The following is a 27084-nucleotide window of genomic DNA, read 5'->3' as shown; positions in this document are numbered from 1 at the left end:
GCATTTGTGTTAATTCAGTTAATTTCTCAAAGATTGCTCACAGCCCGAATCTCACTTGGGAGATTATCCACTCTTCCATTATTTCAATTCTCCATTCATTGCCTAGTCTTTGAACTAATCTACCATCTACCGGCAAAGCATGCACCTCCAGCCAGGCGGAACTGAGGTTTAACAGCTAACACAAGAGGCTTGCTGAGAGGTTTTTAATTCTCTGAGAATGTAAGGTTGGTGAGGAAGGGTGTCTCTGATTATAATGATGCCTGATTCCCCCCTGAGGAAAGCACAGTGCACCTTTCCAACTAGGCTTCTGTGAGTGTCTGTTAAGGAAAAGTCTTAGTAATCTGGATAAAACAGATTCATTAAAAAGTTGGTCTAGGGGTTTAACTCAAATGTCAAAGACCCATTTTGGTATTATGGGAAGGAAACCCAGCAGGCACTTTTAAAATTAACTTTCCAAGGCTGGGGCACCTGGGTGGCTCAGTCGGTTAAGCGTCTGACTCGTGATTTCGGCTCAGGCCATGATCTCGCGGTTCCTGAGATCAAGATGCACAGTGGGCTGTGCGCTGACAGTGAGGAGCCTGGTTGGGATTCTTTCTCTCCCTCTCTCTTTGCCCCTCCCCTGCATGCAGTCTCTCCTCTCTCGCAAAATAGATAGTTAAAAAACAATAATACAAGAAAATTACCCTTCCGAGGTTATCTAGAGTATCAAGTGAACAGTGCATGGAGACACCTAGACCGAGCCTGGCACATAGTAGCTGTTCAAATAGAGTAACTTTTCAGTAACTGTAGGAACTTACATGGTACCTAACAACTGCTTAAAAACTTGTGATGATTAACAAATGATTGTTGAAACCTCAGCAGTTCTCTGAGCAGCACTCCAATCAGAGAGCTGGTCACAGGGAAGTTCCTTTCACCAATGAGAGTCTTCTGTGTCACATGCTCCAACACACCTGGTTTCTGCACCAAAGAACAAGACAAACAACCTGGACTTACAGCTCAGAAGTCAAGCAAAGGCTGTCGTTAGCTACTCCATTAACAAACTCTCCCACCCTGAACTCCTCACCCCTGGTTTAGCAGAGCCTCAGATGTATGACATCTTATTGTCATATGAAGCCATGCGTTGGTTAGAAATTATGTTCAGCTGCGAGTGAGAGACACCTAGAAATAACTGTAGCTGAAACACGTAAAGGTCTGTTTTTCTCATGTACATAATGTGTCAGGAGTTTAAGAGACTTAGAATGAATCCATGGTCACCAGGGACCCAAGTTCCTTCTAACACTTTGCTCTGCTATTAACATGTAGACGCCACTCTTGTGGTTGCCCCAAGACTCAAGGAAGCCTCGGTCACTACATCTTGTTCCAAACAGGAAAGGCAGGAGGGGCAGCTGGGTGGCTCAGTTGGTTAAGCCTCCGAATCTTGACTTTGGTTCAGGTCATGATATCATGGTTTGTGGGTTTGAGCCCCACATCAATGTGGGGATTGGGATTCTCTCTCCCTCTCTCTGCTTCTCTCTCTCTCTCTCAAAATAAATAAATAAACAAACTTAAAAAAAATAAACAGGAAAGGGGGGAAAGACCAAAGGAGACAAATGTTCTATCAGTAAAGCACATGACCATACTCAAAAACACAGAAGGCCGCAGCCTCAAGTTATAGACCAAGAATTTGTTTGATGTGTTATGACTTACTTTCTTTAGCCACTCATCAGGTTCTTCTTCGGTCGTCATGCTGGTTCAGTCTGTGACATAAATGATGTACCAAGGGAAGAGAAGTCTCTGGATAGGCTTAATGTCAGGGAGATTCTCCATGACGTCCGAGGGCTGGGACCCGTTTCAGTGACTGATGTGCCATGAGACAACTATGGAAGAACATCCCCCACTGAGGATTGACAGTTAGCCTGGGGCCAGGTTGGTTTAGGCTCTAAGAGTGAGAGCCCACATGTCACTGTAGTAGTAATTCACAGGGAGCAGCCGCAGAGAACTACAAGTTGAAATCCAAAAGGGAGCTCTATCATGCTGACGCCACCCCGTGCCCCACCCCGTGCTCACAACACCACAGGCTACATGATGTGTTGCTTAAACGTAACAACAAAGGCTTCCTCCCCATACATCCATTTGCTTTCACTCCTTCCTTTCCTCTTCCTGGCGGGCCCCAATGGTCCAGCCACTTTTTCTTCCTTTACGTTATTTCCGTCACCTTTGGCTAATTTCTCCCTGTAAATGTTCTCTTTTGCTTACCAACAGCAGAGGAGTGGCTACACCAGGGAGTTCCTGGGGACTGGGGGTGCCCTCAGATCCATCATTCTTTGAGGTAGTCAAAGAATTTTGTGTACAGTAACCTGCACATCTGCAGGCCCCACCCCTTTCCATCCCTAGGGCACTCTTCTATGCAGACAGACTGGAGGCGTGATTGATGCAAAGTAGGACACATTCTCCCCTTCATGATGCCCCAAGTATACTGAAGTCACCATAGAGAAATAAGTGATAAAAACCAGAAAGATGGGTAGAGTTCAAAATCTTGCTTTTTAATCTTAAATTTGTTAAATGGCATTACCCAGCTACCGCTTCCAGTCTACACATGTTGGGTACGTTTCTGCACCAGGCTCTGTACTAGGACCCTGACACTCAAGAGAGAGCTCAGAGTTTGTGGACTGAGAGTGCAGGCAGGACTAAGAGAGTGTTCATCTCAGCAGTCCTTGGGCAACAGGGATGGCCTTTCTGTTTTGGTTTCATCATCGTCCAAAGGGAGGCAGAAATAGTATCTGCTTCACAGGGCTGTGGGTGTGAGTGAGAAGGATGTGAAATGACTGTCCCATAATAAATCCTGAGCTCCCATGGGGCGCCGCCCAGGCCCTCAGCAAGGCGCACAGTTGAGAGTACATGTATGGATAAAGATTTAAGAGCAATCCAAGTGTCACGGGTGCCCCCGTAGAAGACTGGATGGGGATCACTGGGGCAAAACAAATAGGAAATGGCCAGCTCTAGTTAAGGTGTCGAAGAAGGAACTCTTAGAGGAAGTTTAGGTGTCGAAGAAGGAACATCTTGAGAAGAAAGTAGGAGTTTCCCAGGAGGGAGGCGGGGCAGGGGGGCGTGGCTTCCAGACAAAGCAGAGGCACTGATGATGCAAAACAGCCTGTGCGCCTGGGGACAACGGCAGGCAGCTCCAAGGGTCATAATGCAGCTAGAACGAGAGACGGGGCCCAAGGAGAAGGAGGTGTAGATGACAGGGGGCCTGCACCTTTCCAGAGAGATGAGTGTGAAGTTATAAAAAAAGAAGGATATCTTAAAGTGTCCTGAGGAAGGGAGTCACCCGGTAAGATTCATGTGGTAAAAATCTCACTCTGGCAGCAGTGTGACTGGAGCAGAGCAGACAAGATGGCAGGTTGGCTAAACCAGGCAGGCCAGGATGTGCTGGGAAACGTCTTCAAAGAGCTCAAAGAAAAAAACTCTCGACCAAGAATCCTGCATTTGGCTAAACTATCTCAAAAATGGAGACCAAATACGACATTCCCAGATAAACAAAACTGAGAGAATGTGTTGCTAGCATATCTGCCTTACGAGAAATACTAGAGCAAGTTCTTCAGGCTGAAGGCAAGTGACGCTGGACAGTACTTTGAATCCACATTAAAACAACAAAGAGCACCAGTAAATGTAATTATGTAATTAAGATAGAATAAAGGTATATATCCTCCCTTTCCTTCTCTTAACTGATTTTATATTTTTTAACGTTTATTTATTTTTGAGAGAGAGAGGGAGAGATAGAGAGTGAGCAGGGGAGGGGCAGAGAGAGAGGGAGACAGAGAATCTGAAGCAGGCTCCAGGCTCTGAGCTGTCAGCACAGAGCCCAACGTGGGGCTCGAACTCATGAACCGTCAGCCAAAGATCATGACTGGAGCCAAAGTCAGACTCTTAACCAACTGAGCCACCACCCAGGCACCCCCAATTTTAAAATTAACTGTTTAAAACTGCACGTATATATGTTTATTATTTATATGTATAAAATTGTATCGTTGGGCCTATAATATTCAGAAACATGATATATTTGTCAACAAGAGCATCAAAGAAGTGGGTGTAAGGAAAATTGTATTAAGCTGGGGAAATGATATCAAATGATATCAAATCTGTAATGCAGATTCACAAGAACAACAAAAGAAAGGAGAAATGATAAAAAAAAAAAAGGCTAATATATCAAAAACTGTAAACATATACTTTCTCTCCTCTCAGCTTATCAAGAAGACATTAAATTATCTAAAATAGTAATTAGAACAACGTATTTTGGGGGTTCATAACATATACAGATGTAATAAGTATAACAATACCACCACCAAAAGGAAGACCAAAGAATGGATTTTATGGGAATAATGTTTCTGAATCTCAGTGAAATTAAGTTAGTATAAATCCAACGGTTTGTGGTAAAGTAAGGTATATATGATATGGTCTACAGCAACCACTAAGGAAATAACTTTTTTAAATGTAGTGAAAAAGTCATGGAAGAAATTAAAATGGTACACTGGAAAATCTTCACTAATGCAAAAGAAAGCATTAAGGAGGAAAAAGGGAACCAAAAAGACATGAGACGTGTACAAAGCAAAGTGGTGGAGTCAGATCCAATTACATCAATAATATTAAATGTAAATGGATTAAACAGTGTAATCAAATGACAGAGATTATTAGACTGGATGGAAAAAAAAAAAAAACAAGACCCAGCTCTATGCTGAAGGAGACACACCTTCATATTCAAAGATACAAATAGACTAAAAGTAAAAGGACGGGGAAAATATCTATCATACAAACAGCAATCATAACAAAGCCAGAACGACTATGCTAATATCAGGCAAAACAGACTTTAAAATAAAAAGCATTACTAGGGATTCAGAGGGACATTTTTTAGTGATCAACCAAGGGTTGTTGATCAAAACAAGGGTTGATCAAAAGGGTCAATCAACCAAGAAGATAAAACAACCCAACAACAGACCCCCAAAATTCAGGAACCCCCCCAAAAAAAGACTTGACAAAAATGAAGGGAGGAAACAACTGAATAATTATAATTGAAGGCTTCATTACTTCACTTCAGTAATGAACGGAGCAAACACACAACAAGATCTATAAGACACAGAAACTGTGAACAGCGCCGCAAACCAATGAGCCCTAACGGTGATCTAAAAACTAAATCACGTTCTTTTCAAGTGCTTATTGCCCAGGATAGGTGACATGTTAGGACGCCACACACGTCTCAACTGAATCATACCAAAGATCTTTTTTGATCATAATGAAACTAAGCTAGAAATCAATATCAGAAGGAAAACTGGATAATTTACAAATATGTGAAAGTGAACAACCGGTGTGTCAAAGAGGAAATCACAAGAGAAGTTAGAAAATACTTAAAAGAAGAATGAAAACAAAAACACTGCATTTGAGAACGTATGGATTCAGTGACAGCAGTACCCAAAGGGAAATGCACAGCTCTAAATGCCCTTTAAAAAAAGACCTCAAGTCCATAACCTAAACTTCCACCTAAGACCCTGGGTAAAAGTTGCAGATGAAACCTAAAGCCAGCAGAAAGAAGTAAATAATGAAGATTATGGTGGAAATAAATGAAGTAGAGAATACATAAGCAATTTGAGAAAAATCAACAAAACTAAATTTGGTTCTTTGAAAAGATCAACAAAATAGATACGTTTCTCACGAGTTGACCTAATTAAAAAGAGAAGATTCAGGGTGCCTGTATGGCTCAGTCAGTTGAGCATCCAGCTCTTGATTTTGGCTCAGGTCATGACCTCAAGGCTCGTGGGAATAAGCCCCACATCACGCTCTATGCTGACAGCCCGCTTGGGATTCTCTTTCTCTCTCCCTCTCTCTCTGCCCCTCCCCCACTTGCACACACTCATTCTCTCTCTCAAAATAAATAAACTTTAAAAAAATGAAAAGAGAAGACTCAAATTACTAAAATCAGAAATGAAAACGGGAACACTACTACCAACCTTACGGAAATTAAATGGATTATAAAGGAGTGCTATGAATAACTGTATGTGAACAAATTTGATAAAAGACCTGAAATGGACAAATTCCTAGAAATAAATAAAAGAGTGAAGCTGATTCAAGAAGAAATAGCCTGAAGCAACCTATAAAAAGTGAAGGCATTTAATTCATAACCAAAAAATGATCCATGAAGAAAAACCCAGGACTACGTGCTTCAGTAATGAATTCTACCAAAACATTTAAAGAGGAATTAATGCCAGTTTTTCACAAACTCCTGTAAAAAATAGAAGAGGAGGGGCCATTTCCCAACTCATTATATGAGGGCAATATTACCCTGATACCAAAACCAGACCAAGGCATCAGAAGAAAATAAAACTTCAGAGCAATAGCTTTTGTGAATATGGATGCAAAAATCACTCAAAAATACTTCTGAAAATCAATTAACGTAATACACCATATTGATAGGTTAAGAAACAAAAGCCATGTGATCATCTCAAATGCAGAAAAAGCATTTGACAAAATCCCACACAGTTGCAAAATAAAAACTACTAAACAAACTAGGAACAGAAGGACATCTGGGAAAAGGCATCTATGAAAACCCACAGCTGACCTCATACTCAGAGGTGAAAGCCTTGATGCTTTCCCCCTAAAATGAGGAACAAGACAAAAATTTTCACTATCACCACTTCTATTCATCACTGTAATGGAGGCTCTGGGCAAGGCAATTAAGCAAGAATGAATAAAATAAAAGGCATTCAGATTGGAAAAAAAGTAAAACTGTTTAGATCTCATGACCTTTTATATAGAAAAGCCTAAGGAATTCTCAAAAAAAAAAAAAAAAAACCTGGTAGAACTGATAAGTAAGTTCAGCATATTTGCAGAATGTGAGTTCATTTTGCAAAAATCAATTGTATTTCTATACACTTCAACAAATAATCCAAAAATGAAGGTTAAAAAAAAACAATTCCAGTTAAATAATACCAAAAAGAAAAATAATATTTAGAAATCAATTTAATAGAAGTGGAAAACTTACAACCTGAAAATTACAAAACACTGTTGAGAGGAAGTAAACAAGACCTTAATGGAAAGATATCTCATGTTCATGGACTGGATGCCTTAATATTTTTTAAATGACCATACTCCCCAAATTGATCTACAGGACTCAGCACGATCCCTATCAGAATACCACTGGATTCCTTTGTAGAAATGGACAAGCTGATCTTAAAATTCATATGGAAAATCACAGGACCCAGGAAAACCAAAATATCTTGAAAAAGAAGAACACAGTGGAGGACTCAGCCTTCCCAATTTTAAAACTTAACTACAAAGCAAGAGTAATCAAGACAGTGAGATAGGAACATGAGGGTAGACGTAGAGATCAATGGAATAAAATCGACAGTCCAGAAATACACCCATATGGTCAGCTGATTTCTGGCAAAGATGCTAAGGCCATTCAGTGGGGGAAAGAATACAATTAAGTACAGCAGAAATAAAGGAATAAACAGGAGTTCCATTTTGTACATGTGGCGTTTGGCATCTTGGTGAAACCCAAGAATGGAAATGTCCAGAAGACAGTTCTCTATACAGGTTTTGAGCTCAGAGAATTCAGGCTGGCAATGGCAATTTAAATGTCATCATACAATCAGGTGGAAATGGAGGCCATCAATATTTTTCCACATTGTTACAGAGTCTTTGTTCCAAAATCTTCCCACAGCCCTTCCCATCAAAGGCAGGGTTCCTAACCCCGACGTGGGATGGTCTCCTCCCTTCTTCCCACTCCTGACCACTCTCCTCCTAGACCACTTGTAGAGAGTGGTCTACACTCTGCACAAGGCCCTTCCTCCCCCAAAAAGCCATTAATTCCTAGCTTGAAGTAGATTATGAACTTCAAAGGGGATTCCAGGTTTTCATCTCACTAGAAAGGTCTCCTTGAAGAAACTTCCTGAAAACATGGAACTTAGATACCTTATCACTGAATTACCCATTTTTCCCTCCTTTCTCACATTTTCCTTAAGCAGACACAGCTCTCTTTCAGTGCTTCAAAGCAGGCAGAATGGGGTCAGTTTTTGCTACTGGCACATGCTAGAAATCATCATAATCGACACACCAGAATTCCTACCCAATCTAAATTCAAAGCATTAAGTTAAACCACATGCTGGCACTTTACCAAAATAGTCCCCCAAGCCCTTCGATTACCAAGGTGGAGAGTAAGATAACATATCTGAAAAAAAACACCTCACATTTACAGCGCTATGATATCGCCAGTAAAGTTTAACTGCCAGTCGTGATTTCTTTAATATCTATTTCCATTAACCAATATTAAATGATGAAACAGAAGCTCATAGAGGAAATAAACATGGTTACGGGTCAATCATTTTTAGTTGGCGTTCAGGTTTTACAAACAAGATAAGACATTGCAGGCAGTGATTTTAGGAGGTACTTGGTACATGACAGATGCACAATAAAAATGCATTTCTTTCCTGAACATTCTCATTCAGCTAGTTTTTGGATGGCTTATGTGTTAGGAATCATGGTGAGTATTTCCTCATATTCTTTCATTTCCCCTCTGCCTTCTCAACAACCTTGAGAAGTAGGTGCTCCTATCTCCACTTAACAGCTAAAACATTGCCTCTCAGAGAGCTTACATCACTAGTTCCAGGCCACCTCGCTACAAAGTGGTCCATCTGAGGCTGGATTTCATGCCCTGTGAGTCCAAACCCAGAGGTCCTCGCCATCCTCCGCACAGTCATTCTTCGTGACCTTTTCCCCATTCATGTTCCATCGTCAAACTACGCACACCCGTGGCTCTCATCCTGTCTTACAACTTCCTTTTATCCTCAGCAGAATCCGAAACATAACAGTAGACCTTCTGAATCGTAATCGCATCTCCGCTGCGTTCTCTGGCCTACCTCCGCATTCTGTAGTCCTCCTTTCTCCACCTCTTCTCACCCTTGCATCTACTGCAAAATGTTACCCGGATGAAGTGTGCTTGAAGATTAGGTAAAGATTAAGCTCGGGGCGCCTGGGTGGCGCAGTCGGTTAAGCGTCCGACTTCAGCCAGGTCACGATCTCGCGGTCTGTGAGTTCGAGCCCCGCGTCAGGCTCTGGGCTGACGGCTCGGAGCCTGGAGCCTGTTTCCGATTCTGTGTCTCCCTCTCTCTCTGCCCCTCCCCCGTTCATGCTCTGTCTCTCTCTGTCCCAAAAATAAATAAAAAATGTTGGAAAAAAAAAATTTTTAAATAAAAAAAAAAGATTAAGCTCCTGGATGACTTAAGGGCCCAGGTCAAATCACCAAGTTTACTCAACCCCATACTAGCAGGTCAGTTAATGGTTCTTGGTGTCTACATATGCCAGGAACGTGTGTATGTGTGTGTGTGTGTGTGTGTGTGTGTGTGTGTAAATTGTCTTTCATCCTCATGACCACTCTTTTCCAAATAAGAAAACCAGAGCTCAGAGCTCTTTCCCCTGATCTTAGAGCCTGGAGGTGACAGAGTCAGCTCACACCCAGAGCCATCTGATAGCACACAGTATGCTTTTTGCTCTGTAGCAGAAATCCTCAAAATCTGCCCACAAACCAAGGACTAGATTATCACAGACTTTGCATCAACCCACAGCAAAATAGGAACAGAACAACTTTATAAATGTAGGGGCACAGTCCATGTCAGTATAAAGACACATTGTTGGCAAGAACCGTCTTTTATGCTGAGATTATGTCCTTTCTGCCTTTTTGGTGTTAAGGTCTCTTTTCTTTCTGAAATGATCATGAAAATAAGTGGTAATTCTTTTCGATGGTTTGATGGTAATGCTCTTCCTGTTTCTCCCGAAACATTTTTTTTTTTAATTTTTTTTTTTTTTAATTTTTTTTTCAACATTTTTTATTTTATTTTTGGGACAGAGAGAGACAGAGCATGAACGGGGGAGGGGCAGAGAGAGAGGGAGACACAGAATCGGAAACAGGCTCCAGGCTCCGAGCCATCAGCCCAGAGCCTGACGCGGGGCTCGAACTCACGGACCGCGAGATCGTGACCTGGCTGAAGTCGGACGCTTAACCGACTGCGCCACCCAGGCGCCCCTCTCCCGAAACATTTTTATGTATGTTATTACCTCTGTTATCCTCTGAAGAGTTATGTATAAGATCTTAGGTATTACTGCCACCCCTCTTTGTGAATAAGCAGACAGATAAAAGAGAAAGATCTTTCCTCCATACCTTCCTATTGGGTTGATAATCAGTATTCTCTCTTTAAAATGTATTCCTGCCTTTAAACTGTTTTTCTGTTCTCAAGAACAACAGGTATTTGCTCTGTCCTTTCCCCAGCCCTCCCCATCCACTGTGATATAACACCCACCCACTGTAACATAACACCCATCCACTTTAATATAACACCCATCCACTGTAATGTAACACCCATTGACTGTAATATACCACCCACCCACTGTAATAAGAAGCATGCAATGCCTGTAACAAGCAGACCCCCACTTGTAAGTGGTTTCCCTGCAGGCGTTCTTTCATCAGTCACTTGTTTGGATGGAGAACACATTTTGCCGCAAAACAGTATAAATGGCGATTATGTTTTCAAGGTCCCTCCTAAATGTTTGGTTAACATGCACAAACCTGAGGCACAGCCTGGTGTACAAAGTGCAGCCTCGAGGGCTCCATTCTGAGCAGGTGAAAGAGAATACAGACACGAAAGTCCTTCCACCACTCCCTGAGCACGGGGCTGGCTTCAGACAAAGAATTTGAGGAAGGCAGGTGCACCACCCTCCCACCACCTCCCTCTCCGCCTGCAGACCCTCCCCTCGCCCTCCCCTCTGCACTCACTCCCCAAGTATTCTAGGCTTTAGATCTCTCTTCCTCAAAGCTTCCATTTCCTCCATACAACTGTGTCAGGGAAGCAAGAAGACACAGCCTAGTGAACAAAGATTAATAAGCAAAGGACTTTGAATGAACGACTGCAGATTTTTCACAGCCTGGAAGGGAGTGAACAAAAGAAATGTAGGAGCCAATGTGCCTAGGCCGTTCCTATTTTTTCCTCCAGCTTTGCCCTGACTGCTCTCCTGAGACATTGCAGTCGCTCCCAACACCCAGGTGCCCCGTCCCCACACACGGTATCAACACTTCTGGTGACACAGTAAATGCTTCCCACTTTTATCTGTGTGCAGTGACTCCCGAAAAGGGAGTTGGGGACACTCGGCATCCACTCCTGTCCACACCACTCCACCAAGCACCTCAACCCACTAGTCACTTTGGCCCACTACTTCTTTCCTGGTGTGGGGTCCCTCCCAGTGTCCAGACATGTCTGTCCCCAGCCCACAGCCTGCACTCAGAGCCACCCGCCAGGCGCACTGGGCAGGCAGCTGTCGTCTGTGGCAGCAGGAAACTACCCCACACTCCAGGCACCAGCAGGAACTGGCTGACCTCTCGGGGCAGGGGCAGGAGGGGGCGGGTGGTGTCCACTCTGGGAATGTGCCCACAGGGGGCTCCGTGCCGACAAAGAAGGAACTTTCTCACACTTGAGACCAAGTCTGCCTAACTGCCTACATGCCGAACCGTACGAGTCACGCTGATTCATACAAGTCAGTCTCTTTCACAAGGGGCAACGCAGATCACAAAGAGATGTATTAAACAGTCTTCTGAGTTATCACTGCGTGGTGGTTGCTGATCCAGAAAAAGAAAGTTAATCTACTATTCGGTCAGTCGTATAATCTTTCCAGGAAACAAAAGCGATTTAATTCAGTTCAACTGATTTAAAAGCAGAGGCTCAGTTATCCGAGATTTTCTTGTTTCTGATCTTTATCTATTGACTGTTCACATCTGTGTTTATTCGCTCTGCATTGTTTGTTTGATCCTTCCTCCACGGCTGCGAAGCAAGAAGCCCATGACTAAAAAGTCCCCATGAAGGGCTTTCAACTGATTCTTGGATGAGAATCTAAGCCCACAGATTTATGCGTGGAGGGGGGCGGGGGGTCATTGAAACAGTTAATAAAGCACCAAAAATATATGTAGAGTTTCTTTCAAGAGGCAGCGTGTCTTTTTTTTAATTATAGGAACATGTTGCTATAACGCATAGAATAACTCTAAGAATTAATGACTAATTAATAACTCCAAGAATAATTCTAAGAATATATCTGTTTAGACTGGAGCAAATGATTGCCAAATTAGTGGTCCTAGAATCCCAGGAACTTGGAAGAGAAGCGATAGAGTGTGTGTGTGCATGCGTGTGTGTGCACATGTGTGTGAAGAGACACACACACGTGCATGTAAAGCCACAAATCAGCCCTGGCTAAATATGCCGGAGTAGCACCATGTCACCTGCAATCGATAAGAACCTCTTATTAACATCATTCATGAAATAACACTTCTTCCAGCTATGACGAACGAAAAGGGAAAATGGAAAAAGACTACCCAAAGAATACTGAAGAGGAATTTTCAGGAGTTAATGGCCAGATAGATGCTGCTGTGGAATTAAATGGTGAGTGTTTCCACCAAAAACTTTCTTTGTGGAAACTGTGGCAAGAAATCTGGGCTGTGCGTTCACATGGCAGAAAACAGGTTTCCAAATGGGAGTTCTTGTTCTTAATGTCAGTCCTGAGTCCCTTATAAATTTAGCGAACCACGTCGCTAGAAAGAGTATAAAATGTCTGCCATCCAGAATCTCTCTTTGCAAATAGAAAAGTTTTAAAAGTACAGCTTCAGTCCATCAGTCGGGTACATCTTAAAGCCCATCCAGTAAAAACTGCCCTTTTCATCCTGAAAATGTGCATATTCTTGGCCCTCCCAGGGCCTTTCCCTTTCCCATCACTCAACTCCTGAAATCTATCATGTAGCCGGGAAAGTTGAATTGAACTGAACCAAGTGGAATAAATGCGATTGGTTCTGGTGGACCAGTCTACACATTCTTCTTGAGTATATAGCACAGAGCTGGACTCTGTTCAGAAATTCAGAGACCCTTCCTGATACATTCTCTGCTCTTGGGGAGAGGCTAACAACAGTCAGAAATGCCCCTCCATCCAACATAGATAAGATTACTAGAAAACAAGACAGTCTGTAATTTCGTACTGAGTTGTGTGGCCATCTTCACAACAACTGCAGTAGGTGATCTAAGAAAGAAAAGATGAGAACCAACATTCCCAGTTGGAGACTTCACGGTGGGACTTCAGCTGAGGTTTACAGAATGGCCAGCGGTTTGCTAGGGAGAGACGGGGGAGGGGATTTCCTGGAGGGTATACCCCAGCAGAAGGTGAGGGATGAGCGACAAGTCAGAGGTCCTGTGCTCCAGCTGACAAATCCCCAATTCGCCTCCAGGACGACCTCCAAATCCTCCATTTACGGATTTTTAGGTCATCTTCAGTAACCACATTTTCAACTTTGTCTCTTCTAGGCTACATTTACTTCTTTTCAGGACCCAAAGCATACAAGTATGACACAGAGAAGGAAGATGTGGTCAGTGTGCTGAAATCTAGCTCCTGGATTGGCTGCTAGACAGGAAGGTCTCGTGTTTTCTAGGGAACGAACGCGAGCGCAAGCAGCTGGTCCCTGGACGTAAGGACCAAGGCAGAATGTAGGATGGGGGTTCTTCCCGTGGCCTTCAATCCTAAGGGCAATTTCCAGTTCATCAAAAATAATTACGCTTCTACATTTCTTCACGGTTGTGAATTCATAATTTTAATCAAAATGGGAAATTTCTATAGATGGTCAACTTCACATAAAATCGGAATCAACACAATGCTCTCCTCTGTGAGACACCCACTGCTGTTGTTTCTTGCCCAACATACTGAAGCAAATTGAGAAATTTGGGTTTTTATTTCTGAGAAAAAGTCTATTTGTGGATTCCCTGACATGTATTATAATTCTTTTAAAAGGACATGTCATTGCCGTGCAAATTTTAACTACTCTTCACAGTAGTGGCTTTTGCTGCCTTTACATGTGTTGTGACGAGTATAAATTTGTCCCTCTGTGCTTTGAACATCTCACAAACAAAATACCATATAAGTTTTATTTCTCGTTTGTTTGTTTAACTGTGCTCACTGTCTTTGAAGCAGGTCGCGGTGGGCAAGCCCACTCAAATGAAATTTCGGACTAGGCAAGAGAGGGAAACTTTGCAACAGGAAAACTTTTAACAACAGCCAATAAAAATGCTGTATGAGAACCATCGCTCATTTCTCTCCTCAGTCAGTATCTACTAGCTTCTATCACACATTCTTTGGCAACAGACTCCATGAACCTAGAGAAAACTCAAAACTGGAGATAGTTCATACGCAGACACAGGAGAAATGGCAGATATTCAGTCCATTTCCTGCCTCCTGACAATAAAACACCTACAGTGACACTGTCTCTAACCACGCATGTGAGTCTCTTCAGAGTAGTTTTCCATGTAGGGGAGTTGGTCTGTTTAGTTTTTCTTACTTCAAGTTAAACCTTTTCTCTTTCTTACCTGCTCATCAGTACAGAAAAAACACAGGGGTTTGTCATTCTTGTGATTTTTTTTTAATCTGACCCTCTAGAATGTAAGGAGTCAAAAAATGAAGTGATCCTAACGTTAGATGATAAATACATTTAGTAGACTTCCCAGGCTGCCCAGGATGGCCACAGTGTCACCCTGTCAGCTGTTACTGTTGTGTCCTTTACTGAATTCCTTCCTAGTGTTGAGAAGGGACAGGGCCGGGTGCCTGGGTGGCTCAGTAGGTTGAGCATCTGACTCTCGATTTCATCTCAGGTCATGATCTCACAGTTCGTGAGTTTGAGCCCCAAGTTGGGCTCTGCGCTGACAGTGTGGAGCCTTCTTGGGATTCTCTCTCCCTCTCTCTCTCTCTCTGCCCCTCCCCACCTTGTTCTCACTCACTCTCTCAAAATAAATAAATAAACTTAAGGAAAAAAAGAAGGGCGGGGCCCTCACTGGAGGGTTGACTCTCAACCCTCCCCTTGGCTTCTGTTACTGAAAGTGGCTATTGATGGCCAACCAGATGTCGAATCTTTGACGGTTGAAGACACATTCGAGTATGTGTGCTTTCCAGAAGAAAAGTCACTTTTGCAGAAGCAGCTAGCTGAGGAGAACTACTTAATAGCAATGAGCAATGAGGAAAAGTGGTCTGGCGGGTCCTCGAGAGGCTAAAACCAGAGTTTCCATGTAACCATCCCACCACTTTCCAATGTCTGCCTGCGAGCCAGGAAGACACATCCACACAAAAATGTGCACAAAACGTGCCCAAAAACCTTCATGGCAGCGTTATTCAAAATAGCCAAAAAGTGCAAATGTGCTCGTAAAATGACGAATGGAGTTTGTTTATTGTGGTAAATCCATACAATGGAATATTATTGGGCAATAAAAAAAAAAAAGAGCCACCGCGTGGAACAGCACAGATGGAGCTTGAAAACGGTGCACTGAGAGACCAGATACAAGAGGCCACAAAATCTAGGATTCTGTTTATGTGAAATGTTCAAATAAGAAAATCCAGAGGCGGAAGGCTGATGTGCACTTGCCAGGCGTCGTGGAGGGGCACTGGAAGGTGACGGCTAAGGGGTGGGGGCTTTCTTTGTGGGGCGATGGAAATGTTGCCCAAGTGATGACGGTGAGGGTTGCACAGCTCTGCAAATATACTACAAGCCATTGGACTGTACGTCTTAAGTGGATAAATTGTATGGTGTGTGAATTACATCTCAATAAATCTGTCATCTTCAAAAATGACAATAAACCAGGAGATCAAGGTGGTGTGACGATCTCTGCGGGCCGAGCGGTCTGGCCAGCTCGGACACGGAGTCCATGGCAATGAAGCTGTGGCCTGAAGACATGTGGAGCTGAGCACGACCAGCCAGATGTCCCCCCGGGCGCCCGCTGCTAGCCTAGTGGTGTGCACATTATAGACCCTTCACTGGAAGCAAAACAGCTTGTGCTCTGAGGTCTGACGGGCTTAAACCCCAGATCTGTTATTTTTAGCTGTACAGTGTTGGTCGGTTCCTTATTCTCAGTCTCAGTTTCTTCCTTTATATATCAGAATAGGGAGAGTTCTTACCTCCCAGAGATACTTAGAGGCTTAAATATACAAGTCACAATACACAACGCTCTTAGACGGTCTACAATTGGCGTTGTGAGACATCTCAGAGAACGTGTCTGCCTCCTCTGGGATAGCTGAGGATATGACAGCTCTCCAGCACCCCGAGGGTTGATAACCAGTGACCTGAGATTTTCCTTTTCCAAACTGCAAATGAAATCAGTACACGAGTAATATGCTGACTGTTGTTAACTCCCATCCCCCTGAAATAAATCTTACAAATTATTACTCCTTTGTTGAGTAAGAGAACTTCTGTCTCCTAGACAGAGTTGGACATATTTTGGAAAGACTCAACAGTGTCTCTCAAGCACAAAAAACAGTAACCGTGTTTGTGTCAAAACTCCATCGGCATATTTATCGGTTCCCCTGAGACAAGACTTTGTGCAGAAATAATTTATAACATGTATTCGTCACTCGGCTCCAGAGCGAGTGTGACAATGTTTTGTGAAATAGTTTTGAGCCCAGTGTGGCTCGACCGTTCCTCTGAGAAAGGAAGGAGTGAGCAGAACAGTTTTCTTTCTGACGACCCGTGTGCATTGTCCTGCTGACCTCAGTGATCGTCACTTGACGGGTGGCCCAGGAGCTCTTGGAAAGCACCAGAGGGGCTGCTGAAGGACAGGTGGATCCACCCCGGTGGGGAGCTCCCCTACCAGCTCTGCACTGACTTTCCCGCAGTGAGGACCACGTAGCCTGGAGAGAAATGGAGACCCAGCTCGATCGTCGGGTCCTCTGTTCTTTTCCAGATGGTCATTCAGAAACACCTCAGACCTCCCTTTTACGTAGATGCCGAACTATGCGGTTTCTTTTTTTGGGGTTCTGTTTGACATATTTTTAAACCATCACCTTCAAGTGCTCTCGTTTATGAATTGTCCATGTGTACTCTACTTAATCCTGCTTCTAGTCATTTCCTTCTATGATATTGCAGGTTTTTTGGTGACTATTCATCGCTAAAATTACCCAGTGAAGTGCCATTTGAGAAGAAATGCATAAAGCTGGCCAATGGCGTGGAGATTTTGACTCCGTCACGGAGCATAGGAAAGTCAAAGCCACAGGTTTCCTGTATTTGTCCCCTGTAGGCGCCAGTAGAAGGGAGAAGGAATATCCTCTGATCGTGCCATCTGTGGAGCTGTCCTTGGTGCCACCACCCCAAGGGGCACACAACGTGACCAGACTAAAGCACATCCTGTTGTACCCCAAATGCCCCAATCCCTGCCCCACTCCCACCACCGGGGCTCCCGTAATCCCAATAAGAGCAGAACTGGGATCTGCTGGTAAATATGCTGTAGCAGGAAGTTTGTGAATGACTCTGGGTTCCAGAAGAGAATTCTTGTAAGGCACATGTCCTGACTCTCTCCTCCATTAACCTTAATCCATCATACTTTCCTTTAATTCGGTGTAGCATTTTAAATGGCGGGGGACAGAATCAAACTTTCGTTGTACAATGCAGCCTGCTGTCCTGACGAGAGTGTGAGGGGACACCAGAAGAGAGAAGGAGGGACGGACTCAATGAGAAAACATTTGCAAAGACAAGTTGAGAAATGAGCCATAGAAATTCATTTTAGATCATCTGCAGTGGGAAGGAAACGGAAAAAAAGCATGTCTATGTGAGTAGCCAGAAAACGCCAGCCTGTACAGCAATGAAAAATAATGAGAGCTTTAGAGGTTGGGTCGTAGACATGTTTACAGCTGCCTCTGCAGAGGGTGGAACAGAAGTCCTGCTAGGGCCCGGCCTCCAGAACCCCGGGTGCCCAGTGCTTGCAGGGTGCCCCTTCTCCAAACTCCAGACTTACATCCATGATGTGCTGGAAGTTTCCGGAAGTTGGTAATTTTATCAGCAGTTGCTTTTGAAACATTTCATCTCTTCGCTACACTATTGTGTCATCCCCAGAAATACTCACTTCGGCCTGTTCGAGGGACCCAGCTGCCCTGCCATCGCCCACCCACCCTCTGTGTTCGTGGAGTCCACGCACAAATATTCACGAAGCACAGACCTTACGTTGACATGACCTAGGCTCAGCGGCTTTGCAGTGAAACTCTTGCGCCCGAGGAACATACATTCTGATGGGAGAGACATTCCACATTCAAATGAACAAACAGATGCAGACGTAGTGAAAGACACTGAACATGCTTTGAAGACGGTCAGTAAGGTGGGGGAGAGGCTAATGCGTGTGCCGTGCCATTTTACAAAAGCATGTTGGGGGAGAGGACTTTCTGAGGTGGGGCCGTTTATGCAGAGATGTGAGTAAAGGGAGGGCCAAGGAAGCAGTAAGTGCGAGGCCTGGAGGCAGGAAGATCAGGGAGGCTGGAGGCAGGGAGGGAGAGACAAGGAGAAAGACTGAGATCAGAAAGGAAGGATCCCCTAACTGCGGGAGCCTTGCTGGCCACCAAGGAAGGGCAGCGTTGCACTGACTAGACAACAAGGTTCTGAGCAGGTGCATAAGGTGTTCTCCGTTATGTTCTGGAGAAGCACTGTGGCTGCTGGGTGGCCAACATGTGTAAGAGCAGGGGAGGTGGGGACACCAGATCGTGGATTTCTTCCAGGGTAGAGACGGTGACATGCCAAACAAGGAAGCGGCAGTGAAGGCACAAAGATTGGTCCGATGCAGGGAAATTCTCCAGCAAAAGCCGACGGGAATTGCTCCTACCGTGTGTGTGTGCTGGGATTAAGAAAAGGAGGAGAGTAGAGAATGAGTCCAGGTTTGGGGCAACGCGAGCCAGAGAACGGCGGGAAATCGGGAAGATCCAGGGTTGAACCCCAGCTGCGATAGTAAATTAGTCGGGTTTGTCTGCCCCCCGGATGTGCCAGGGTCGAGGCCCACCTGGGTAGGCAGATGTAGACGCCCAAGTCAAGAAGGAGGTGGGAGCCCCCACACCCACCGACCACCATGGAACTTGGGGCAGAAGTGCCTTCTACAGGAGTAGGAAGGCAGATAAAAATAGTCTCAAGTGTTTTTTAATCACATCCAGTGCCCAGTCTACTAAGCCACGCTCCCTCCCTTCTTCAGGAACATGGTTTAATTCTCAACCAGAGGCTTGGGTTTTCTTTTTTCTTCATTTTTATGTTTCCTGGTACAAATATCCAAGCACAAATCACAAAAAGAAAACACAAAATCTTGGGATTGCTCTCCCAGGAGAAAGCTGTTGGTCGCCTAAGAACCCGAACTGAACAGAGTAAAAGAACATTCAAGATTTTTTTTTTTAATCCATCTTTTCTTACAGTGAAAACACCTGTGTAATCTCACCAAGCCTTAGAAGGAGACGGGCAAGGTCTCCACCACATGCTCCCGTGTTTGCCTGAAAACCACAGTCTCTGTGTCTTTACCACATTTCCTGGTCCTGAAATCACTGTTTGATTCCACATTTTTCCCCGGAACTTCTGTCCAGCCATCCAGGGGGGCGTGTATGGAAAGGGCCAGTCTGGCTCGCCAGTGGGCCAGTGCACTGAGGTCCAGGGCGAATCCCAGACTCGAATCCCTTTCACCCCTTGGCTGGTGCCAGAATTACATTCAACACTATAGTTTTTCAAGCATCTCTGCATACCTAATCTGCTTTGAGACCCACAGTAACCCTGACAGTTGTGACTTCATGGTCACACAGGTAAGACTAGAAATGGCCATGAGCACGTACAGAGAGGAAAATCCATGCCAACTGCCAAGTGAGTGGCATGGACCAAACGCGCTACAGGAACCACAATAAATTAAAAGTGGCAAGAGGGGGGGCGCCTGGGTGGCGCAGTCGGTTAAGCGTCCGACTTCAGCCAGGTCACGATCTCGCGGTCCGTGAGTTCGAGCCCCGCGTCAGGCTCTGGGCTGATGGCTCGGAGCCTGGAGCCTGTTTCCGATTCTGTGTCTCCCTCTCTCTCTGCCCCTGCCCCGTTCATGCTCTGTCTCTCTCTGTCCCAAAAATAAATAAAAAACGTTGAAAAAAAAAAATAAAAAAAAAAAAAAATAAAAGTGGCAAGAGGGAAGGAAAGAGAAAAGATGGCTTGGATTTTCCTCCCTCCAAACGAACTGGAAGGTCAATTCTGTTGTTTTCAAAACAATACTCTAGTGGTTAGGCTTTGCTGACAGGACTTTGACCTTTTCAGAAGAGCTAAAGCCACATTATCAAGCTCTCTCAATCTCTCTGTCTCTCTCCTCCCTTTTCTTTCTTTGTTAATCACAAGTTAGTCACAGAAATATCTGGATAAGTTTCCACCAGCTCAAATTTGTTTCGAGAGCTTAAAACCTACGTAGGTTATGTGCGTACGAAGGAATGGAAGTTTCACCCATTGAGAGCAGGTTGAGGACTTGTCTTCCATCATCAGGAGCAGGTGTGGAATTTTGTTGAGTGACTGTCTACATATTGAAATGGCGAAATAGGTTTCTTTAGTTTTTGTTTTTTATCGTAAGTAAAGTGATTTTTCAAATGTTCAACTGACCTTGCTCTATTTCTGGAATAAGCCCCCCTTAGTCATGACGTGTTATCCTCTTTCTATACTGAGGGATTGGATTTGCTGACACTTGTTTAAAATCCTTGCATCTGTGGACGTGAAGGATATCAGCCTCAGATTTTCTTCTCTTGTGTTTGTTTGATTTTGATATTTGGTTTACGCTGTCTCACGAAATGAGTTGGCAAGTATATCTTCTCCACCGTTACACGAAAGAGTTTGTCTGTGGTAAGTATTTTTTTTTCTTCAATGTTTACTAGAATTTATTGGTGAAGCCGCCAAGGCCTGGAGTTTTCTTTGTGGGAGGGTTTTAATTACAAATTCAATTTCTTTAATATATCTAAGGCTATTCAAATTTTCCAGTTTCCCTGTGTCCATTTTAGAAAGTACGTGTTTCAAAGAAACTGTCCAAACAAGCCGCCGTCTGACTTCATACGTGGTCAAATGTGTGTAAATGCTCCCCGTGTGCTCAGATACAGGTTTTCAGGGTGCGAACTGTTCTCGGACACCCTGCTCTCCTCAGATGTGTCACTCGCTTCCTCTGTGAGCTCGCATTTCCATGGGATTATCAGCTTCCCTGGCTAGGGGAAGGGGGAAGGCCCCCATCTGGGTTTTGGGCTCCTTGCTGGTTTAGAACCTGGGAAGGAATTGAGGCACCTTGGGGCAGGTGCTCTGTGATGGGAGTCTGGGCTCAACGACGCTCGTGTCTCATCCTTGTCAGCCCAGGGTCCCTGAGCGTCATCTCAGAAATCCAGCCTCAGGCTCTGCGGATCTCTCGGGTCTGCTGATCTGCCTGTACTGTGCGTAGGGTCCGTTCCAGAGTGGAGGGACAGAGGAGATTTGTCAGGAGCTGGCCAGGCCGACTATACGTCCTGTCAGTGACTTCTCATCTCTGCCGCCATCCAGCATCAACGACATTTGTCGAGTATCTACGTGACGCAGGATTATGTCCACAAACCAAACGAAAACCGCTGTCCTTTGGGAGCCTCCCCTGGACCCAAGGAAGACAGGTGCCCAGTAGACATAACGAGTGGTTAAACTATGCGGTAGTTAGAAGGTGATGGGAAAAATAATTGAGGAGCCGGGTCAGTCGATTGTGACTGTGGGCTGGGGGCATAGTTCACAATTTTGAGTCTGGGAAGCAGGAGAGCCCCCCTGAGAAGGTACAAATTAACTAGTATTTTCATGAGAAAACAAACGAATGTCTTATTTAAAAAATGCATAAAGTGTATTATACTTAATGGTGAAAAATCAGAGAAAAAACAACTTTTTTCTTAAAACCAACATGATTAAGCCATTCTGATTGGTCCAAGACTTACAGTTATGATGTGAACATAAATTCTTAAGATGTTTCTGAGTAAACAGCCTCTGTTAAAAAAGGGTTTTTTACAAATTAGTGCATTTCCCACATTAAAACTTCACTTTTCTTATTTTCTGTGAATTACAGGAATCTGACAATTACATAAGGGCGTATTTACCGCTACAAAAAAGAAAAAAAATCCAAACAGAGCCTCTTTAATTTAAAAGACATTATAATCCGACTCCTTAATGCCCTCCAGTGTTAACAGCTTCCAGAAGTTGTGCAGAACTTCCCACTCTCACAACTGAAGGTGCAGCCCCTTTTAGTTCAGACACGAACACGCACAGACCAGAACACACAGGGCTTGTGGCTTCCCTCTCACACTTCAGCCAGGGGTCAAGAAGAAACACAGAGACACAAAAACGCACTGGTTTAGATCTCAGGCTATGCTCCTTCCCCGCGGGCACAACATTCTGAACTGATTCGAGCTCACAAGCTGATGAACAGACAGCCGAAAAAGACTCATCCACCGGAGTCTATGCTGTTTCTCACCCAACAGAGAATTCGCCTCCACCGTCTCGTTGACCACATGGTTATGCTATAACCCAAATTCCCGGTCACCGGTGCAACCAACTGAAAATAAATTCTTGACCTGGGGCAAATCAGAAAGACAAACAAAACACAAGACCAGGAGGGAGGGAGGGAGAGAGAGGAAAAAACCAGAGAATAAGAGAGTAAGCAAAGCTAAGAGCTCTATTGTCACTCAGAACTCTCGCTGGAAACCAGACAGGGTGTGGCCCGTTCAGCCACAGGGACCCAAGGACTCAGGACAGCGTCCTTGCCCTTCTCGGTGGAGCCGCCAATGTTGCTAAAGTAGGATTTCCTGAAATTAGGTTAAAAACCATGGCTCTCAAACAGACATAAAATGAAGATGCGTCAAAGAATTTGGAGATTTGGGAGACTGTGTATGTACGCAATTAGAGCTGATGGGATTGTGCTAATAAACGCAAAACTGGTTAATATCCTATAGCTCAGTAAAATACGAATGTTGCGTCTTAGCGTTTTATCTCTGTGGTACAATATGCCTCTGCCTTCCTGTGGACAGGATTGTTTGTGTTACTGGGGTGCCTTGTGGCTCAGTTAAGCGTCCGACTTCGGCTCAGGTCGTGATCTCGCGGTCTATGGGTTCAAGCCCCACGTTGGGCTCTGTGCTGACAGCTCAGAACCTGCAGCCTGCTTCGGATTCTGTGTCTCCCTCTGTCTCTGCCCCGCCCCTGCTTATTCACTCCCTGTCTCTCTCTCTCTCAAAAATAAGCATTAAAAATTTTTTTCAAAAAGTAAGTGTTTAAAAAAAGATGGTTTGTGTTACTATGAACAGGAAAAGCTTGCATGGTTACTAGCGTTCTGCAAGTGAGTGTTCATCCCTGCTGAGCTGTAAAGCAGCCTGGTTGGTCAGAGACAGCGAAATAATGAAACAGAACCGAATCGTCCTGGAGATTCAGCAAGACCACACTCAGGACAACTTCACTGGAAGAACTCTTAGTACTCTCTCTTTTTCACCCACTTCAAAGTCTGATAACTGTTCCTAAAACATACAATAAATAACAAAAATGAGATTTCCCACATTAGTTTACTCAGTCCTATGTAATTAGTTCTTTGTCCGGCAGGATCTTGGGCCAGCGGTCTGCTTCCCTAGGCCCATCTGGGCTGAGGAAAATCAGCACTAGTCTGTTATAAGCAAAGTTAATTCTAATATTCATTCTTAATATTATGGTGGACCTTTGTATTTTATTTTTATTTCTTTTTCTTTTAGTTTCTTAAATGTTTATTCTTGAGAGAGCGAGAGCATGAGCAGGGGAGGGGCAGAGAGAGAGGGAGAGACAGAATCTGAAGCAGGCTCCAGGCTCTGAGCTGTCAGCACAGAGCCGGACGTGGGGCTTGAACCCAGGAACCGCAAGATCACGATCTGAGCTGAAGTCGGACTCTCAACCAGCTGAGCCACCCAGGCGCCCCATTTTTATTTCTTTCTGAAGTTATTTTTCCAAGTAAAACCAACATATTTAAGGTGAAAATTAATTAAACAGCAGTTTCTTCTCCCATTGTTCCAGGCACAGTTCTTTGGAGGGTTGATCGGAGGGCAAGCTGCTGGAAGGTAGGACCCTGTCTGCCCCAGGGTCACAGGGGATGGCGGACGAGGTCACGAGGGCCATCTGAACACCTGACCCGGGGAAACGCAACAGGCCCATGGCCTCCAGGGAAGGACCAGCATTGACTCAGCTTTCAACCCCACACCTGACAGGTGACTGGAGAGAAGTCTGCACTGAGGCAGCTCGATACCAAATAACAGGGTAAGTGAAAACTTTTCCATCAAGTATTTTTAGGTACAGCCAGTTTTGTCAAAAGGATAAGAAGCCCCACCGCGCCCCCACCTCCCCACCCCCGCATTTGAGGTTTTCACCCTCAAGGTTTCAGTTCTTTACAAGCACAGAATGTCCCAGGACTCGGGGTTGCCATTTTGTTAAAGCACTTGCCTCCCAGGGGTGGTGGGTGCAAAGGAACCCATGGGCCGCGGGTCCTGCTGGCCCCCGGACACCTGCACGGCAGCACGGCTGGCCAACACCCGTCACTGCTATTCAAACCACCTACCACACACCCCATGCTGCCGGGAGCAGAAAACACAAACATCACGGGGGGAATCTTCCTTGCTGTCAAAGAACATTCATTTTCGTTAGAGAGAGAGCTCGCACAAATCAGATGACCAACAACAGCAGAGACACCATAGCCTGGAGCTGGAGGAAAAGCTAAGGGCCCATGAATAATTATGGAAGAGGGGTCATTTGAATCCCATCCTGAAAGAAATACAGGATCGGGGCCGACGGGAAAGCAAGAGTGGGCATTCCCAAAAAAAGGAAGAAAAATAATACCAGAACTAGTGTAGACAAGGAAGGAAAGAAAAGGACTCGTGCAGAATGTGCACAACGCAGAACGTGGCAAGGAACATCCCTTTGGTGGCCGGACCAGATTGAATAAAAAGCAAAAGTTTTCATAGGAGAAAACAGCAGAGTAACACTGAGTGTGTTATACATCATGCCGGGCATTTTTGCCCCATTATGCCACACAATCTTTGAAGAAAAACAAGCCTTTGTGAGGAAAAGGCCACTATCATCCCATTTCACAGACAAGGACACAGTGAGACTCCAGAAGTAAAGCGAGATTTGCACCCAAATCTTCCGACTCTGCCGACAGCAGTTGTGCAGGGGACATGGGGACAGAGATGGACTGCCAGGAACACGGAGGCAGGGACAGACCATGAAGGACACAGGGACAGGGACAAACCACAGGGGATACGGGGACAGGGACAAGCCAGAGGGGACATGGGGGCAGGGACAGACCACAGGGGACACGGGGACAGGGACAAACCACAGGGGACACGGGGACAGGGACAAACCACAGGGGACACGGGGACAGGGACAAGCCACAGGGGACATGGGGGCAGGGACAGACCACCGGGGACACGGGGACAGGGATGGACCACAGGGGACACGGGGACAGGGACAGGCCACAGGGGATATGGGGGCAGGGACAGACCACCGGGGACACGGGGACAGGGATGGACCACAGGGGACACGGGGACAGGGACAGGCCACAGGGGATATGGGGGCAGGGACAGACCACAGGGAACACAGAAGCAGGGACAGACCATGGAGGACACAGGGACAAAGACAGACCACACAGGACATGGGGACAAAGATGGACTACAGGGAACATGGAGGCCGGGATAGACCACGGAGGACACAGGGATAGGGACGAACCACTGGGGACACAGGGACAGGGATGGACCACAGAGGACATGGGGACAGGGACAGACCACCAGGGACAAAGGGACAGGGACAAACCACAGGGGACATGAGGGCGGGGACAGACCACAGAGGACATGGGGACAGCGATGGACCACAGGGGACATGGGGCAGGGACAGACCACAGGGGACACAGGGGCAAGGGTGGATCACAGGGAACACGGAGGCAAGGATAGACCACGGAGGCCACGGGGGCAGGGACGGACCACAGGCAGAGGCAGCCACCCCAGGCCTGCAGGCTGCGGTTCACAAGGACACTCACTGGCAGGCTTGTCCTGGGTGCTGCACGGCCGGCCTGTGCGCACCTGCTGGCAGGATCTTGGGCTCAGTCCTGTGTCCTATACAGGTGGTCTCAGCTCCACGCGCTCAAGGCTCTGGGCTTGCACATGGCTCAGCAGGGGGGATGGTGGGATGGACCCCTCCGGGTGGGGCAGGGGTGAGGAGCCTCAGAGTGTCCGGGAGGAGCTTGGGGGTCACTGGGGGTCACGTCCTCTCCATGACCCTTCCCACAATGGTTTAAACTATGTTACCATTGCCTTAACAGAGAGCAACAATAATGCCAGCCTCTGGTGTGGAAACAGCTGGCTTCTGCATCCAGAGGTGGAGGGGGAGGGGGAGGAGGGGAGGGGGAGGAGGGGAGGAAGAGGGGGAGAAGGAGAAGAAGAATGGGGGAGGAGGACGGGGAGGAGGAGGAGAAGAGAAGAGAAGGAGAAGAGGGAAAAGGAGGGGGGAGGAGGAGGAGAAGGAGGAGAGGGAGGAGGAGGGGGGAGGGGGAGAGGAAACATGGCAAATCCCTTGCTTCTCTTCAGAAGACATTGTTGCAGATTCAACAGAGCAAACTTACTCTGAGAAGTTGCTTCTGAAAGAGTGTAAACGCCCACCCTGGAGTTCTGTAGCTGGTGCCAACACGGCCGAGGAGCCCGCAGGGTCCAGCTGGTGCTCCGTGGACCAGAGTTTGGGTCGCCCTGACCCACGGGACACAGCCGTTCATGCGCACGATGTGCCTCGGGTTCAAACTTGTTATCCTGTGAACAGAATCATTCGCCAGGTTTCGGAACTAAAGATTGCGTGACTAATATATAATAGATACACTGTAACGTGTGTGTATATTATACTCACATCTGTGCATTCATCCCACATACATTTATGTGCGTATTTGCACCTATCTTGTTTACCTTCATATGTTACATACTCATATACAGTGTCTAAAAACAGATGATGGGCAAGATCATCTTACACGCACATGACATATCTAAAAACAGGGGCGATATGAAGAAAGAAGGGGAGGAAGAAGTGACACTGGCCGACAACTTCATAATTACACCAAAAACTATTTCAACAAGGCCTTACTCCTTAAACACTGAAATCACCAGTAAAAAGTCTACCAAGGGGAGAATAAAAGACCGTTGAGTTCAATTTCACCGAAGAGCGGGTTAATTGTGACACAGGTGAAGAATGTCCTTGACGATGCAAAG

General features: G+C 45.4%; 1 protein-coding gene across 1 annotated transcript in view; it reads left to right on the top strand.

Annotated features, from left to right (window-relative positions):
• The window catches only part of MMP20 (matrix metallopeptidase 20), a 51859-nt gene extending 37789 nt beyond the window's left edge, over positions 1–14070 (top strand). Inside the window, exons 9-10 of the mRNA XM_058690364.1 lie at positions 12343–12446; positions 13356–14070. Coding sequence (XP_058546347.1) covers positions 12343–12446; positions 13356–13456 — 205 coding nt within the window. The 3' untranslated portion in view covers positions 13457–14070. The remainder of the gene's footprint in view (positions 1–12342; positions 12447–13355) is intronic.
• The last annotated feature ends 13014 nt before the right edge of the window (positions 14071–27084 follow it).

Source organism: Neofelis nebulosa, chromosome 10 (genome assembly GCF_028018385.1).
Source record: "Neofelis nebulosa isolate mNeoNeb1 chromosome 10, mNeoNeb1.pri, whole genome shotgun sequence".
NCBI lineage: Eukaryota > Metazoa > Chordata > Mammalia > Carnivora > Felidae > Neofelis > Neofelis nebulosa.
Note: the sequence above shows the minus strand (reverse complement) of the source record. Positions and strands in the feature narration are given on the sequence as shown.